This window comes from Nyctereutes procyonoides, unplaced genomic scaffold (genome assembly GCF_905146905.1).
Source record: "Nyctereutes procyonoides isolate TBG_1078 unplaced genomic scaffold, NYPRO_anot_genome, whole genome shotgun sequence".
NCBI classification, from domain to species: domain Eukaryota; kingdom Metazoa; phylum Chordata; class Mammalia; order Carnivora; family Canidae; genus Nyctereutes; species Nyctereutes procyonoides.
Genome location: NW_026575139.1, coordinates 28436392 through 28454597, shown reverse-complemented (window position 1 = coordinate 28454597; position 18206 = coordinate 28436392). Strand labels below are relative to the sequence as shown.

The following is an 18206-nucleotide window of genomic DNA, read 5'->3' as shown; positions in this document are numbered from 1 at the left end:
TGGATGGGGTGGATGGGTGGATGGATGGATGGATGAATGGACGGGGTGGATGGGTGGATGGGTGGATGGGGTGGATGGGTGGATGGATGGATGGATGGATGGATGAATGGATGGGGTGGATGGGGTGGATGGGTGGATGGGGTGGATGAGTGGATGGGTGGATGGATTGATTTTTTTCACCATCGTCTTTGGATCACGTTTCCCAAAACCCAGGGTTTCTTGAGAGGCTGAGTAAGCCCCAGAGCGGCCCCTCCCATCCCTTGACCTTACTCCCATGGCAATGGATCACCCTGGACAGGGTCCTGGGTGTCATTCATTGTCTCCAATAGTTTGAAGGGGGTCTGAAGCTCTAAAACGTTGGCAAGTTCAGAGCTGGAGAAGAATTGGCTCCAGCAAACCCAGCCTTCCCATGCCCCCACAAAGAGCAACAGTTAAACTGCTACCCACAGACAAAAACAGCTCTGGCAGATGTCTAGAGTTCACTTAGAGCGTTTTAGCAACACGGTGGAACAAAATCACCCAGAACAGTCAATCGTACCAGAGGAGAGGGAGGCCTTCATTTTGCCTGCATCATCCCATGCCCAGCCCAGCATTGTTGAACACCGAGACAGAACTTCCCAGCTAGAAATTTTCCCTCTTACCAAGAAAGGAAGAGCAGAGTGAATGAACAGCTTCTTCAGCCTTGTGGGGGTGGGGGCACTGCACAAAGGTACCATGTCAGGCAATAAGTGGAGTCCTAGCTGATACACAGCCCACAGTGGGTTCAGTGGTCTGCAGCCCAAGCCCGGGGTCGCTTCCCCGAGTCTCCAGGTATATGACTGGGCTTGGTGTCTTTGGCAGTTAGAACAACATCCCCACAGGGTGCTTGGCATGTGGAGTAACAGCTCTCATCATCACGCTGCAGGTGGAAGACTCTTCGTTGTAGTTGTTGTTGTTTGTAAAGGGAGATTTCTTGAGGTATAACTGGTATAGAATATAATCCGCCAAATGTATGCGGTCATGACGCCGCTACCCCAGTCAAGACACGGAACATACCCTTTGCCCCCAAGACCTTCCCTGTGCCCCTCTGCAGTCAGCCCCCTCCCTCCAGTCCCTGACGACCACCAATCTGCTCTCTGTCCCCACAGTTTTGCCTTTCCCCCGATGTCATAGGAAATAGAGCCACACAGTCCTGCAGTCAGTCTACTGGATCTGACTTTGTTCACTCAGCACCATTTTGAGATCCACCCCCATGTTGTTGCGTGAGTCAGTAACTGGTTCCTCTTTATTGCCAAGTAGCAGTCCATCGTGTGGCTATACCACTCTTGGTTGATTCATTCGCCGCTGATGGACATTTGGGTTGTTTTCACTTGGGGGCTATTGTGAACAAGGCTGTTGTGAGCATCTGCCTGCAGTTCTTTGTACGGACCCATGTTCTCAGTGCCATTTAGAAGGAGGATCGCTGAGTGTGTAGTCCAGTGTGTGCTGACCTTGGTAGGAAACAGACAAACCATTTTCCAATGACCTCTATAGTTTTGCATCCCCCCCCTCCCCCGGCAATAGAGGAGAACTATGGTTGCTTCATATCCTCCTTGGCCCTTGGTGTTGTCAGTCTTAACATTTGTTTTTGCCACCCCAGGGGCTGTGTGTGGCATCTTACTGTGGTTTAAAATGTTTCTTTATTTGAGATAGCTGACACACAGTGTTACATTACTTTCAGGTGTACAATACAGTTGATTCAACTTCTTCCAGTAAGTCCTGCTCTGCTTGCCACAAATGAAGCTACCATCTGTCACAATGCTGTTGCAACATCATATGGACTATATTCCCTAGGCTGTGCCTTTTATTCCCGTGATTTATTCATTGGCGGACAGTAGATCCTGGTGCCAAGTGCCAATGCAGAAGCACATGTTTGACAAGGACATAGTCAACAGGGGCTCAGACCTGTCATGGATGATGGTCCAGGCCACTCTACCACATAAGCCACCTGGACGAGAAGGTAAGAGAGCTCTAGAAAACATGGACGGATCACAATGACTCAGAGTGGCACTCCTGTTGATTCTCTCTTGCTGTGTCCTTCCTCGACCCTTTCGTGCTATTCTCACCTGGACTCCATACTTTCAGAAAGAACTTGGATCTGAGGCCTGAGGCATTTCCATAGCACTAATGTACCACATGTCCCTTATGGGACCCTCTTCTTCTCTTGCACGATTTCTGAAGCGATCTCTTCCTGTTCCCTTTTGTGTAAATGTTTTGTCCGTACACGTATCAGACGGTCAGTTCTGCCTCGTACTTTACAGACAGCCTGTGATCAGGCAATTCCTAAGGTATGAAATGTGAGTTCCTATGACTCCAACAGCCAGGTGCCTTAAGCCGTGATGTATCAGTCAGGGATGGACAGTTCCTTCTGTGATGGTTTTATAATCAAGACACAATGGGGATACATGGGGGGCTCAGTCAGTTAAGTGTCTGCCTTCAGCTCAGGTCATGATTCCAGAATCCTGGGATGGAGCCCTGGGCCATACTCCCCGCTCTGCAGGTGAGTCTGCTTCTTTCCCTCTCCCTCTGCCCCTCTCCCTCCCTGCTCGTGCAGGTGCTCTCTGTCTCTCTCTGTCTCTCTCTCTCTCTGTCTCTCTCTCTATTTCACTTCACTGTCTCTCTCAAATCAATAAATGAACTCTAAAAAAAAAGTGATAAAGATACAATGCCAAACTCATTCTGCTGGAATGCCTCAGGGTTAGCATAGCCCAAGAGGAATAATGAGAATAGCGAGAATAATGGCATATATTAAGTGCCTAACGTGTTCCAGGCCCTTCTTGGGTGCTTTCCTCTGATCACCACAAAATCCTGGCAAAGTGCATTGCATCTCCCAATGTAACATGGACCTTGAAACTCATGGCCTGAGGCTTTGTCCAAGAGCCGGTACTTGGCAGGTGGTAGGTAGATCTGTTGGCACCCATGTGCCTTGACAGAAAAGTTCTTACCATCCTACCATATCTTCCAACTGTCACTTTAAGTGCCATTTGTTTAACAGGAGCAGTAAAATGAACAAATAACAGAAATCTAGTATATGGCCAATTGGGAAATGGTCCAAAAACTTGTTAAATCTGGTGCATACCCATGCAAACAAGGTTTGCTACCCAATCATTTGTAAAATGCTGGATTCCACATCTTAACAAGAGTACTACTGGTCTCTTGCTAATGAATAGAAGAGTGTTCTACTATCCCTGGTAGGAATAGTAAGAGTATGGCTAGAAAGGAAATGTTACATATATTAAAAGAGACGACCTCATGTTTAATGGCCAAGTCATTTTATTTTAGGATGAGAACCTCAGAGTGGCTAAAGGACTATGTAATTATCAGAGATATTCTTGATCATTTCTCCTAGTCTGTGCCAGTATGATTTTCTTCATCTGTCCATTCCTGTCAGTATTTACCTTATGGAGGTAATTTTTGTTCTTCACCCCTCTTATTACCTGTCTTCAAATAGCAAAAGGTCCCAATAATGCCTGTAATCAGGAAAATAATTAAGCGAAAAGTCATTAGAAGTATTGCTTGGTTTATGTTATACATTATTTTGGTTTGAAACCATATTCTCTGTCAGGTGGAGGGCCACTATCTATACTACCACCTGCTCCTTTCTCTTCACATGTTGGGGGTTTCCAACCTCTCATACAGTGACAGTGTTTCTTGCTGTTACACACTCCTCTGAAATTGCATGTACTGACATCACAGTCAAAACCCATGTCTTGATAAAAAGTACAATTCTGATTCAAGCAGTATTTTCCTGGACCACATGTTGCCCCATCCACAACTAGCCCCATTTGTGGGATCTCTGTCCCATGGTGTGCATCATATCCAAAGCATATTCTCTTGATTAATATCATGTTACTACTATGTGACGAAATGTAACGTGGTCACCTCCACCAGGAATTTCTTGAACATCACGACAGTGCAGCATTCCACAAAGAACATCATCTTCTTCACATCTAACAGGTTTTCCTCCTCCTCGTACCACCCTCACACCACAGTTCCCAAATCGATCACCTAATACGTTCAGTTTTTCATAGCATGCTGGTGCAGCATCTTTTATTCCATAGCCAAAAAGGGATTGACACTGCATATCACGATCAGTACAGTTTCCTCTCACACAGACAGCTAACGTTGAACATGGGGTTCCATCCTGGGTGTAAACGTCATTAGGACAATTATGCGATCTCCCATCACAGTATTCTGGGAGATCACAAACTCCGAGTATGTCTCTGCAAAGCAGTCCAGGTTGAGCATATTTGCAGTTAACACAGCAGGATCCTCCATTGCAGTCACTGCCAAGGGAGAGGGCACAAGTGGTGGTGCAACACTTATTCTTAGAGCACTGTTTTAAGGAGCCACAGTCACATTCTTCCCTCCTGTCCACGACCAGGTCACCACAACGAGCAGCTACGTAAGGATAATTGGTGTATGGTACATTTGGTATGCTTAAACAAGGATCCCAAGTATTGACCTTGCTATGCAGACTGTCATAAGTACAATTGCTCATCATATCCAATAAATCAGGCTGAGGAGCCATGACGCAGTGCTTTCTTCGAAAGCAAATACAACCGGGTGTATCATGAACGGCGCCTAAAGTGTGACCTAGGACATGTGCTGAAATAGTCGCAGCCAAAAATAAGTGGTATCTTGCTATATATACGTATGCCACGCCCCAGTTAGGATTGCATGCTCCATTGTGTTGGCCATAATAGGAGGCCCCCAGTATTGGTTCTGCTGAAAGAACCAGTGAAGTGTCATGAGGAATTTCCTCAAACCAACCCCAGTATTTATTCACACCAAAATCAGCCATGAGATCTTCAATGGCAAAGAAGCTCTCCAGATCCCACTTATCGACTCTATCCCATATGCACAAAACACGTAAGTAGACATCCAGGAGGGCTGGTTTGAAGATGGTATGTATTATGTTGTTCAAAATTACTACATCCTGTACAATACGAGTGTAATTTCTGTCAATCACAAATACTGAGAGAGTAGTGGTGTAATGGATTTTAAAGTATTTCTTATGTGGCCACCACAAATACACAGGGCCTGCTCTAGGAGTTCCAGCAAGTATTGCCTCCTCATATGCTTGATCTGTATCTTGCTCTCCAATCTTACACTTTTGAGCCTCTGATGATCTTCCTTCTGTCACAAGCAGGGAAACCACGTGCTCAAATGTGGAAGAAGCCTCCAGCGGTTTTATTTCATACGTGAAGTCATCGACCTGCAGCATGCCACGCAGACCCCCATTGCAGGTGTCCAGCGTGCCCATGGACCCAGGGACCCCTTCCAGGTAGCTGTAGTAGTAGCAGTCTCGGGGGACAAAAGGGTAGTCCTCCTGCATGGCACCCTGATCGTTATCGGTGATCACAGGAAAATGTCTGGGCAGCAGGTTCTTCTTAACTTTCATGTGAACCACATGTCTTTGCCCCCCGAAGTGAATCTTATAGGAGAGGTGGCCTTGTCTCTCCATTCCACCCACCCTGTGGGACACCTTCCTGGGAATCACGACTTCAGAGGAAGTGAAGCGCCATCCTGGGAGGGCACGGAAGCAGCAGCCTGGGGACAGGAGTAGCCAGAGCAGAGGCAGCCAGAGATTACCTGTCAAGTGGGCCTGGGCCCAGGCAGGCCCCATAAGTGAAGGAGCCTGTGACCACAGAAGATGTAATCAGGTGGGAGGTAGGCAAGATGATCCCTGAAACAGCAACTTTTCTAGCGGTGGAGTCCTGAGGAGAGCAGAGAGGGACTGGGGACTGGGGACTAGGCCTCCCCAGAGGGGGTGGGGGGGAGGCAGAGAAGCTGTTACATAATAATGATGTGCTCAGTAGGGGAGGCTGTGCTCAGTGAGCTGGGTGTCTGAGCACAGGGGACCTAGAGAAGAGAAAAGATGGGAGGCACTGGGAATAGTAGTGTGTGTCCCTGGGCCAAAAGGTCCCACGGTCTCTTGGAGAAGGCACACGGGAAGAATCAGTGCACTTGGTGGAAGTTCAGTGAGGGAAGGACTTCTCTTTCTCAAACTAAATGGCATAAGCGATCGACACATAATTAACACGGAGGTTGGAGAGGACAGTGGGAACTTCTTCAAATAATGCTGAGGAGAGAATTAGATTCCCTCACACTTTACAACACTTGAGTGCACTTGGCGATGATTGCTGGAAAGAAATTGTAAATGGAGGTCATGAGCAGAAAAGTTAGCGTGTATAATAAAACAAGTCAGTCCCCAGACTTTTAGAGCCACTCATACATTGTTTCAGCCCACAACAGCCATAGGCACAGGGAGAACTGTGGTATGGGTGTCCCACCCCTGTCTGGCAAGGCTGCGGAGGTAGGATCGCTACCGCGGTGTATCTGGAAGGCAGGCCTTCCACTCTAGTGGGTCCAGGAGGTGGGATGAGATCCCCGGAGAGAGGAGCATGGAGCCAAAGAGGATTACTCTATTGCCCTAAGGTTCTGGACTTGCTTGGGATCTGTCAGTCCTTTCTTCCCTATTTCTTCCTTTTGGAAAGGCAGTGTCCATCCTTTGCCTGTTGCGCTGTTGTATCTTGGAGGCATCTAACTTATTTTATTTTACTTTTTTTGTATATTTTTTTTATTGGAGTTCGATTTGCCAGCATATAACACCCAGCACCCAGTGCTCATTCCGTCAAGTGCCCCCCTCAGTGGCCGTCACCCAGTCACCCCATCCCCCTGCCCACCTCCCCCCTTCTGCTACCCCTTGTTCGTTTCCCAGAGGTAGGAGTCTCTCATGTTCTGTCACCCTCTCTGATTTTTCCCACTCATGGTCTCTCCTTTCCCCTATAATCCCTTTCACTATTTTTTATATTCCCCATGTGAGTGAAACCATATAACGTTTGTCCTTCTCGATTGACTCACTTCACTCAGCATAAAACCTCCAGTTCCATCCACGTCGAAGCAAATGGTGGGTATTTGTTGTCTCTAATGACTGGGTAATATTCCATTGTATACATAGACCACAGCTTCTTTATCCATTCATCTTTCGACGGACACCGAGGCTCCTTCCACAGTTTGGCTATTGGGGACATTGCTGCTATAAACATTGGGGTGCAGGTGTCTCCGCTTTTCACTGAATCTGTATCTTTGGGGTAAATCCCTAGTAGTGCAATTGCTGGGTCGTAGGGTAGCTCTATTTTTAACTCTTTGAGGAACCTCCACACTGTTTTGCAGAGTGGCTGTACCAGTTCACATGCCCACCAACGGTGCAGGAGGGTTCCCCTTTCGCCACATCCCCTCCAACATTTGTTGTTTCCTGTCTTGTTCATTTTCACCATTCTCACTGGGGTGAGGTGGTATCTCATTGTGGTTTTGCTTTGTATTTCCCTGACGGCAAGGGATGCGGAGCATTTTCTCATGTGCTTATTGGTCATGTGTATGTCTTCTTGGGTGAAATTTCCGTTCCTGTCTTTTGCCCATTTCATGATTGGATTGTTTGTTTCTTTGCCGTTGAGTTTAATAAGTTTTTTATAGACCTTGGATGCGAGCCCTTTATCTGATACGTCATTTGCAAATATCTTCTCCGGTTCCGTTGGTTGTCTTTTAGTTTTGTTGTGCAGAAGCCTTTTATCTTGATCAAGTCCCAATGGTTCATTTTTGCTTTTGTTTCCCCTGCCTTCACAGATATATCTTGCAAGAAGTTGCAGGGGCCAAGTTCAGAAAGGGTGTTACAATTGAACGCTAAAGCATAAGTATCTAGGAATAAACCTGACCAAAGAGGTAAAGGATCTATACCCTAAAAACTACGGAACACTTCTGAAAGAAATTGAGGAAGACACAAAGAGATGGAAAAATATTCCATGCTCATGGATTGGAAGAATTAATATTGTGAAGATGCCAATGCTACCCAGGGCAATTTGCACGTTCAGTGCAATCCCTATCAAAATACCATGGACTTTCTTCAGAGAGTTGGAACAAATCATCTTAAGATTTGTGTGGAATCAGAAAGGACACCGAACAGCCAGGGGAATATTGAAAAAGAAAACCAGACCCGGGGGCATCACAGTGCCAGACTTTAAGTTATACTACAAAGCTGTGATCATTAAGACAGTGTGGCACTGGCACAAAAACAGACACAAAGATCAATGGAACAGAATAGAGAACCCAGAAATGGGCCCTCAACTCTATGGTCAACTAGCATTCGACAAAGCAGGAAAGACTATCCACTGGAAAAAGGACAGTCTCTTCAATAAATGGTGCTGGGAAAATTGGACAGCCACGTGCAGAAGAATGAAACTAGACCATTCTCTTACACCAGACACAAAGATAAACTCAAAATGGATGAAGGATCTAAATGTGAGACAAGAATCCATCAAAATCCTAGAGGAGAACACAGGCAACACCCTTTTTGAATTTATTTATTTATTTTTATTCAGAAAATATCTACGTATTATTGAAAGATCCAGAGTGAGGCTTGGTCGGAAGGTGCTCTGAATTCATCTGGGCCATCATGTGGCCAATGTCACTTTTCACTCATCTTTTCTCCCCATTTGCTCCAGGCATGATCTCCTAGGGTCCAAGTAGCATACCATTCACCTCTAGAGTGATTAAAGTTCTGGAAGGGGATGGAGTCTAGAGGGGAATGCCAGCTTGGTCCGGTTCTGAGAGGAGCCCTCTTCGGGGCTGCAGACTGCTGGATTCTGAAGGCTTAAAGAGACTTGTGTGTGTGTGTGTGTGTGTGTGTGTGTGTGTGTGTGTGTGTGTGTGTGTGACTCATAAACAGTTTATGGTGTCTTTAGGATGAAGTGTAGACAGAGAACGGTCTCTCAGAGACAGAGAATCTTTATCCCAGTGAGTTGGCTCATTTGTCGTTTTCATAGGCAGCTGGAGTCTTCCTCTGGGAATACTCAGAACTCCTCGGTCCCCACCGTGTACACAATACACTACAGATGGTGGTGTCACACAGGATGGACACCAGGTGCAGTGCCGCATGCTGGGGATGCCTTTGTTGAAGCAGGACAGGAAGGTGTGCTACTCCACAGGGTGTCAGGCTGTAGGCGACCACATGCCCTGTCTGCATCGGATTCCCCAGCTCACGGGGGCCCATGGTCCCAGCGGCACCATGGTCACCCTGTTGTCCACAACTATGGGACCGACCTTTAAAGTCACAATTAGTATTTTTAAAGATTTTACTTAATTGTTTGTTTATTTATTTATTTATTTATTTATTTATTTATTTGAGAGACAGAGAGAGCACAAGTGGGGAGCAGGAGGAGGGAGAAGCAGACTCCCCAGTGAGCAGGGAGACTGACAAGGGGCTCCATCCCAGAACCCCTAGGTCACAACCCGAGCCGCAGGCAGACGCTTAACTGACTGAGCCACCCAGGTGCCCTAAAGTTGTTATGACATATCTTCTTTTCCACTTTTGAGCTAATCAAGAGAGGAAAAGAGAGAAGTTGCTATGCAATGTATTTTGTTGAATAATACACAGAATTCATAGTCTGGCACCGTGTCACCTTATATATGAAAGGATGTTGTAATGAGACATAGTGAATACTCCTAGGAAACTACTGGGATGATAATCTCTCCTAAAGGACTCAAAGGCTTCCCCACCCTGTCCTGTAAATTTTTATTTACAAAAATAAACAGCATTTGAGTACTGATCTCTTTTTCTCCTCGTACCAGAAAGGAAACAAAGAACATGAACAATCTACCTCCTAGCCAGAAAAAAAGTGTTTTATAACCTCAAAACAAATGTTTACTCACCAAGAGCCGTAAATGGCTCAAATTGGAGATTTTGGTGGGATTTTCACCAGTAACTAAACTACTGAAGCTGCAAACCATCTAGGGAGCCATCAATTGTCTATCTCCTACACTTCTGAAAACCTTTGTGTTGGAATCAATCTTTTGTTCTAATTTCTGAAGCATGACCACTGTAAAATGACCATATTCATTCGGCTGGCACCTAAAAAACATGGAGCATGAATTTGTAGAATGAACAAATGAGCATTTTTCCTGTGTGCTTAAAGTCCGATATGGCTCCGTCACTGAAGTGCAGGGTGCAGAAAGCATAAACCCCTAGTGTGAATCCACCCGCACTCCACAAATGAGGGCACTGAGGTCCAGAGAAGGACAGTGACTTGGCCAAGGTCACACGGCAATCAGAACCCAGGTCTCTGACTCTCAGTTCAGAGAGGCCTGGGACTCTGAGATGGGCATCCTCCATGCTGGATCTCCAGCGCCCCCAGCCCCCACTGGGCAGAGAAGGAAGCATGTGAACCTCAGAGGGCAAGACAGATGCCAGACCTGGGGCAGTGGCAGACGTGCATGTTTTGGAAGTGCCCTGAGGGCTCTGACTGCCTCACACACACACAGCCTGGAATAGAGAGGAGCAGACTGGGCCTGAGGGAGCAGCCATGCCAGGAGTGGGAAGTGGCTCTTGCCCCACGGCCCAGGAGAAGGGACATGGAGATGGCCTGGCAGGGCTGCTGGGTGGGAGTCGGAGGAGCAGGTGGCTGCTGGTCTTTTGGCCACCACCACTTGCTCAAATTCCCCTACCCAAGTGTGACTGGGAGCCACTGAGCCAGGGGCCACATGTCCCCCAACCCCTGTTTCTTTGCCTCATCCATCATAGCAGGCCTCACCTGCTGTGATTGGCTGTGTCCCCTGCCTTGTGCATCCCTGTTCTCAGACTGGGAGTTTTCCAAGTCAGACTAACCCTGTGTTCCCAGCGCCCAGCCGGGGTCCCAGCCCAGATAGGCAGATACCCAGTGACCGTTTGGGACAAGCCAGAGGGATGAGTGCTAATGGTGGAGTTTCAGGCCCACAGATATGGCTAGCCCTCATCAAGACAGTCCCCTTCAGCAGGACCACACACAGTTCTGGGCTTGCCTGATGCAGAGTTGAGAGGCATGGCTACCCCCATGGGGATGGGGCCGAGGTGAGGGAAGGGGTGCCCGAGGGCTGTGACAGGGTCTTGGGGGAATGTGAAGACTGCAGTCGGGTGACTGGTGCTCCACTGGGTGGAGAGCAAATTGGCTCGGGCTTGGAGCTGGGGTTGCAGCAGGGAGTAGGATGGGTGGGTGAGATCCTTACAGAACTCAGTCCAGTGGAGGGGACCGAGGACAAATGAGAAAAGCAGCCAACAGAAGATGTCAGGTGTCCGGGAGGATCTCCTGAGGAGAGGACATTTCAGCAAGACTCGGGGTTGAGAAGAAGCTGCAGTGCAGGGTGGGGACAGCCCCCAGGTCGAGGGCACAGAGGCCGGCGTGCCGGGAACCCCCAGTGCAGGTAACGAAGTGAGTGGGAGAGTGGGCTGAATCCTGCAAGGGACAGGTAGGGCTTCTCAGAGGTGGCAGGGATACCCCGCGCACACAGGCGCGCGGCCGCGCGCGCGCTTCAGGGATGCTTGGCAGAGCCTGGGCGCCCTATCTTGGTCACCGTCCTCTTGGGTCAACAATGCTGACACAGCCACACCCTCTTACCTGGGCAGGGTGGGGCAGGTTGGGGGAGCAGTGGGCCTGGACTGGACTCCGTTCTCTGGAGATGGTACCCCATCACCATCACCTTTGTGGCAGCTACCCTTACTGAGGCCCCCAGGGGGCAGGCGCTTTGTGAACTCACCTTACTCCATTATCCTCACAGAGACCAGGTGGTGAGGAGTCAGGCCCAGGGGGCGCAGAGACCTGCTAAAACTCATAGCCGGCAGCAGCAGAACTCACACACCTACACAGGATTTGGGAGCAATGTCTAGGCTACCCCCTTCAGCTCTTCCCAGAGCAAGGGCTCTCCGACCCCCTCCCTGGCTCTGGCAGGTGACTGAACCAGCCTCGAGAGCCCAGTGGCCTGGAGAGCTGCACCTGCCCAGACCCCGATACTTGAGGATCCCCCTCTCCAGCCTGTGACACTGTGAGCCCCCCAGGTGGTACTCTGCAAGGCTGGGCTTCAGTGACTCGATATTATTGTACTGGAGTATAGTTGACATCCATGTGACATAGTTTCTGGTCCACAACAGTGAGTGGGCCAGTGTAAACATCACCACAGCTATGCCTCTCTGACAAGTGCAGCTACCATCTGTCACCATACGTGGGCCACAGTGATTGGATGGATGGATGGATGGATGAATGGATGGGGTGGATGGGGTGGATGGGTGGATGGATGGATGGATGAATGGACGGGGTGGATGGGTGGATGGGTGGATGGGGTGGATGGGTGGATGGATGGATGGATGGATGGATGAATGGATGGGGTGGATGGGGTGGATGGGTGGATGGGGTGGATGAGTGGATGGGTGGATGGATTGATTTTTTTCACCATCGTCTTTGGATCACGTTTCCCAAAACCCAGGGTTTCTTGAGAGGCTGAGTAAGCCCCAGAGCGGCCCCTCCCATCCCTTGACCTTACTCCCATGGCAATGGATCACCCTGGACAGGGTCCTGGGTGTCATTCATTGTCTCCAATAGTTTGAAGGGGGTCTGAAGCTCTAAAACGTTGGCAAGTTCAGAGCTGGAGAAGAATTGGCTCCAGCAAACCCAGCCTTCCCATGCCCCCACAAAGAGCAACAGTTAAACTGCTACCCACAGACAAAAACAGCTCTGGCAGATGTCTAGAGTTCACTTAGAGCGTTTTAGCAACACGGTGGAACAAAATCACCCAGAACAGTCAATCGTACCAGAGGAGAGGGAGGCCTTCATTTTGCCTGCATCATCCCATGCCCAGCCCAGCATTGTTGAACACCGAGACAGAACTTCCCAGCTAGAAATTTTCCCTCTTACCAAGAAAGGAAGAGCAGAGTGAATGAACAGCTTCTTCAGCCTTGTGGGGGTGGGGGCACTGCACAAAGGTACCATGTCAGGCAATAAGTGGAGTCCTAGCTGATACACAGCCCACAGTGGGTTCAGTGGTCTGCAGCCCAAGCCCGGGGTCGCTTCCCCGAGTCTCCAGGTATATGACTGGGCTTGGTGTCTTTGGCAGTTAGAACAACATCCCCACAGGGTGCTTGGCATGTGGAGTAACAGCTCTCATCATCACGCTGCAGGTGGAAGACTCTTCGTTGTAGTTGTTGTTGTTTGTAAAGGGAGATTTCTTGAGGTATAACTGGTATAGAATATAATCCGCCAAATGTATGCGGTCATGACGCCGCTACCCCAGTCAAGACACGGAACATACCCTTTGCCCCCAAGACCTTCCCTGTGCCCCTCTGCAGTCAGCCCCCTCCCTCCAGTCCCTGACGACCACCAATCTGCTCTCTGTCCCCACAGTTTTGCCTTTCCCCCGATGTCATAGGAAATAGAGCCACACAGTCCTGCAGTCAGTCTACTGGATCTGACTTTGTTCACTCAGCACCATTTTGAGATCCACCCCCATGTTGTTGCGTGAGTCAGTAACTGGTTCCTCTTTATTGCCAAGTAGCAGTCCATCGTGTGGCTATACCACTCTTGGTTGATTCATTCGCCGCTGATGGACATTTGGGTTGTTTTCACTTGGGGGCTATTGTGAACAAGGCTGTTGTGAGCATCTGCCTGCAGTTCTTTGTACGGACCCATGTTCTCAGTGCCATTTAGAAGGAGGATCGCTGAGTGTGTAGTCCAGTGTGTGCTGACCTTGGTAGGAAACAGACAAACCGTTTTCCAATGACCTCTATAGTTTTGCATCCCCCCCCCTCCCCCGGCAATAGAGGAGAACTATGGTTGCTTCATATCCTCCTTGGCCCTTGGTGTTGTCAGTCTTAACATTTGTTTTTGCCACCCCAGGGGCTGTGTCGTGGCATCTTACTGTGGTTTAAAATGTTTCTTTATTTGAGATAGCTGACACACAGTGTTACATTACTTTCAGGTGTACAATACAGTTGATTCAACTTCTTCCAGTAAGTCCTGCTCTGCTTGCCACAAATGAAGCTACCATCTGTCACAATGCTGTTGCAACATCATATAGGGACTATATTCCCTAGGCTGTGCCTTTTATTCCCATGATTTATTCATTGGCGGACAGTAGATCCTGGTGCCAAGTGCCAATGAAGAAGCACATGTTTGACAAGGACATAGTCAACAGGGGCTCAGACCTGTCATGGATGATGGTCCAGGCCACTCTACCACATAAGCCACCTGGACGAGAAGGTAAGAGAGCTCTAGAAAACATGGACGGATCACAATGGCTCAGAGTGGCACTCCTGTTGATTCTCTCTTGCTGTGTCCTGCCACGACCCTTTCGTGCTATTCTCACCTAGACTCCATACTTTCAGAAAGAACTTGGATCTGAGGCCTGAGGCATTTCCATAGCACTAATGTACCACATGTCCCTTATGGGACCCTCTTCTTCTCTTGCACGATTTCTGAAGCGATCTCTTCCTGTTCCCTTTTGTGTAAATGTTTTGTCCGTACACGTATTAGATGGTCAGTTCTGCCTCGTACTTTACAGACAGCCTGTGCTCAGGCAATTCCTAAGGTATGAAATGTGAGTTCCTACGACTCCAACAGCCAGGGGCCTTAAGCCGTGATGTATCAGTCAGGGATGGACAGTTCCTCCTGTGATGGTTTTATAATCAAGACACAATGGGGATACATGGGGGGCTCAGTCAGTTAATTGTCTGCCTTCAGCTTAGGTCATAATTCCAGAATCCTGGGATGGAGCCCTGGGCCATACTCCCCGCTCTGCAGGTGAGTCTGCTTCTTTCCCTCTCCCTCGCCCCTCTCCCTCCCTGCTCGTGCAGGTGCTCTCTGTCTCTCTCTGTCTCTCTGTCTCTCTCTCTCTCTGTCTCTTTATTTCACTTCACTGTCTCACTCAAATCAATAAATGAACTCTAAAAAAAAAGTGATAAAGATACAATGCCAAACTCATTCTGCTGAAATGCCTCAGGGTTAGCATAGCCCAAGAGGAATAATGAGAATAGCGAGAATAATGGCATATATTAAGTGCCTAACGTGTTCCAGGCCCTTCTTGGGTGCTTTCCTCTGATCACCACAAAATCCTGGCAAAGTGCATTGCATCTCCCAATGTAACATGGACCTTGAAACTCATGGCCTGAGGCTTTGTCCAAGAGCCGGTACTTGGCAGGTGGTAGGTAGATCTGTTGGCACCCATGTGCCTTGACAGAAAAGTTCTTACCATCCTACCATATCTTCCAACTGTCACTTTAAGTGCCATTTGTTTAACAGGAGCAGTAAAATGAACAAATAACAGAAATCTAGTATATGGCCAATTGGGAAATGGTCCAAAAACTTGTTAAATCTGGTGCATACCCATGCAAACAAGGTTTGCTACCCAATCATTTGTAAAACGCTGGATTCCACATCTTAACAAGAGTACTACTGGTCTCTTGCTAATGAATAGAAGAGTGTTCTACTATCCGCTGTAGGAATAGTAAGGGTATGGCTAGAAAGGAAATGTTACATATATTAAAAGAGACGACCTCATGTTAAATGGCCAACTTGTTTTATTTTAAGATGACAACCTCAGAGTGGCTAAAGGACTACGTAATTATCAGAGTGATTATTGGTCATTTTTCCTGGTCCTACCAATATGATTTTCTTCATCTGGCACATCAAGTTAGTATTCATTTGAGTCTAGGTCATTTTTGTTCTTCATCCTCCTCTTTTATATCTTCTAAGTGATGAGAGGCACCAGTGATGCCTGAAATCAGAAAAAGACTTAAGCGAATAATCAGTAGAAGTATTGTTTGGTGTATACTAAAAATTATTCTGGTTCGAAAACCATATTCTCTGTCAGGTGGAGGGCCACTATCTATACTACCACCTGCTCCTTTCTCTTCACATGTTGGGGGTTTCCAACCTCTCATACAGTGACAGTGTTTCTTGCTGTTACACACTCCTCTGAAATTGCATGTACTGACATCACAGTCAAAACCCATGTCTTGATAAAAAGTACAATTCTGATTCAAGCAGTATTTTCCTGGACCACATGTTGCCCCATCCACAACTAGCCCCATTTCTGGGATCTCTGTCCCATGGTGTGCATCGTATCCAAAGCATAACTCTCTCTGAACATCATGTACTATTATATGACGAAATGTAACGTGGTCACCTCCACCAGGAATTTCTTGAACATCACGACAGTGCAGCATTCCACAAAGAACATCATCTTCTTCACATCTAACAGGTTTTCCTCCTCCTCGTACCACCCTCACACCACAGTTCCCAAATCGATCACCTAATACGTTCAGTTTTTCATAGCATGCTGGTGCAGCATCTTTTATTCCATAGCCAAAAAGGGATTGACACTGCATATCACGATCAGTACAGTTTCCTCTCACACAGACAGCTAACGTTGAACATGGGGTTCCATCCTGGGTGTAAACGTCATTAGGACAATTATGCGATCTCCCATCACAGTATTCTGGGAGATCACAAACTCCGAGTATGTCTCTGCAAAGCAGTCCAGGTTGAGCATATTTGCAGTTAACACAGCAGGATCCTCCATTGCAGTCACTGCCAAGGGAGAGGGCACAAGTGGTGGTGCAACACTTATTCTTAGAGCACTGTTTTAAGGAGCCACAGTCACATTCTTCCCTCCTGTCCACGACCAGGTCACCACAACGAGCAGCTACGTAAGGATAATTGGTGTATGGTACATTTGGTATGCTTAAACAAGGATCCCAAGTATTGACCTTGCTATGCAGACTGTCATAAGTACAATTGCTCATCATATCCAATAAATCAGGCTGAGGAGCCATGACGCAGTGCTTTCTTCGAAAGCAAATACAACCGGGTGTATCATGAACGGCGCCTAAAGTGTGACCTAGGACATGTGCTGAAATAGTCGCAGCCAAAAATAAGTGGTATCTTGCTATATATACGTATGCCACGCCCCAGTTAGGATTGCATGCTCCATTGTGTTGGCCATAATAGGAGGCCCCCAGTATTGGTTCTGCTGAAAGAACCAGTGAAGTGTCATGAGGAATTTCCTCAAACCAACCCCAGTATTTATTCACACCAAAATCAGCCATGAGATCTTCAATGGCAAAGAAGCTCTCCAGATCCCACTTATCGACTCTATCCCATATGCACAAAACACGTAAGTAGACATCCAGGAGGGCTGGTTTGAAGATGGTATGTATTATGTTGTTCAAAATTACTACATCCTGTACAATACGAGTGTAATTTCTGTCAATCACAAATACTGAGAGAGTAGTGGTGTAATGGATTTTAAAGTATTTCTTATGTGGCCACCACAAATACACAGGGCCTGCTCTAGGAGTTCCAGCAAGTATTGCCTCCTCATATGCTTGATCTGTATCTTGCTCTCCAATCTTACACTTTTGAGCCTCTGATGATCTTCCTTCTGTCACAAGCAGGGAAACCACGTGCTCAAATGTGGAAGAAGCCTCCAGCGGTTTTATTTCATACGTGAAGTCATCGACCTGCAGCATGCCACGCAGACCCCCATTGCAGGTGTCCAGCGTGCCCATGGACCCAGGGACCCCTTCCAGGTAGCTGTAGTAGTAGCAGTCTCGGGGGACAAAAGGGTAGTCCTCCTGCATGGCACCCTGATCGTTATCGGTGATCACAGGAAAATGTCTGGGCAGCAGGTTCTTCTTAACTTTCATGTGAACCACATGTCTTTGCCCCCCGAAGTGAATCTTATAGGAGAGGTGGCCTTGTCTCTCCATTCCACCCACCCTGTGGGACACCTTCCTGGGAATCACGACTTCAGAGGAAGTGAAGCGCCATCCTGGGAGGGCACGGAAGCAGCAGCCTGGGGACAGGAGTAGCCAGAGCAGAGGCAGCCAGAGATTACCTGTCAAGTGGGCCTGGGCCCAGGCAGGCCCCATAAGTGAAGGAGCCTGTGACCACAGAAGATGTAATCAGGTGGGAGGTAGGCAAGATGATCCCTGAAACAGCAACTTTTCTAGCGGTGGAGTCCTGAGGAGAGCAGAGAGGGACTGGGGACTGGGGACTAGGCCTCCCCAGAGGGGGTGGGGGGGAGGCAGAGAAGCTGTTACATAATAATGATGTGCTCAGTAGGGGAGGCTGTGCTCAGTGAGCTGGGTGTCTGAGCACAGGGGACCTAGAGAAGAGAAAAGATGGGAGGCACTGGGAATAGTAGTGTGTGTCCCTGGGCCAAAAGGTCCCACGGTCTCTTGGAGAAGGCACACGGGAAGAATCAGTGCACTTGGTGGAAGTTCAGTGAGGGAAGGACTTCTCTTTCTCAAACTAAATGGCATAAGCGATCGACACATAATTAACACGGAGGTTGGAGAGGACAGTGGGAACTTCTTCAAATAATGC

At 48.0% G+C, this 18206-nt stretch overlaps 1 protein-coding gene and 1 long non-coding RNA gene across 2 annotated transcripts; one reads left to right on the top strand and one right to left on the bottom strand.

The window, feature by feature from the left end:
* The first annotated feature begins 1745 nt into the window (after positions 1-1745).
* Positions 1746-9806, top strand: LOC129495987 (uncharacterized). Its single transcript, XR_008661644.1, has 3 exons — positions 1746-1978; positions 5171-5305; positions 7648-9806. It is a non-coding gene; the product is annotated as an uncharacterized LOC129495987 (long non-coding RNA).
* A 5723-nt stretch (positions 9807-15529) lies between these two features.
* On the bottom strand, positions 15530-17587 carry LOC129495931 (disintegrin and metalloproteinase domain-containing protein 20-like). The gene has a single exon (XM_055303713.1). It carries the CDS (start codon positions 17585-17587, stop codon positions 15530-15532), a length of 2058 nt encoding a protein of 685 aa, XP_055159688.1.
* Between the last annotated feature and the right edge of the window lie 619 nt (positions 17588-18206).

Bases quoted from the DNA above. Each gene is read 5' to 3' on its own strand.
- LOC129495931 (XM_055303713.1), bottom strand. From the start codon at position 17,587: ATGGAGAGACAAGGCCACCTCTCCTATAAGATTCACTTCGGGGGGCAA.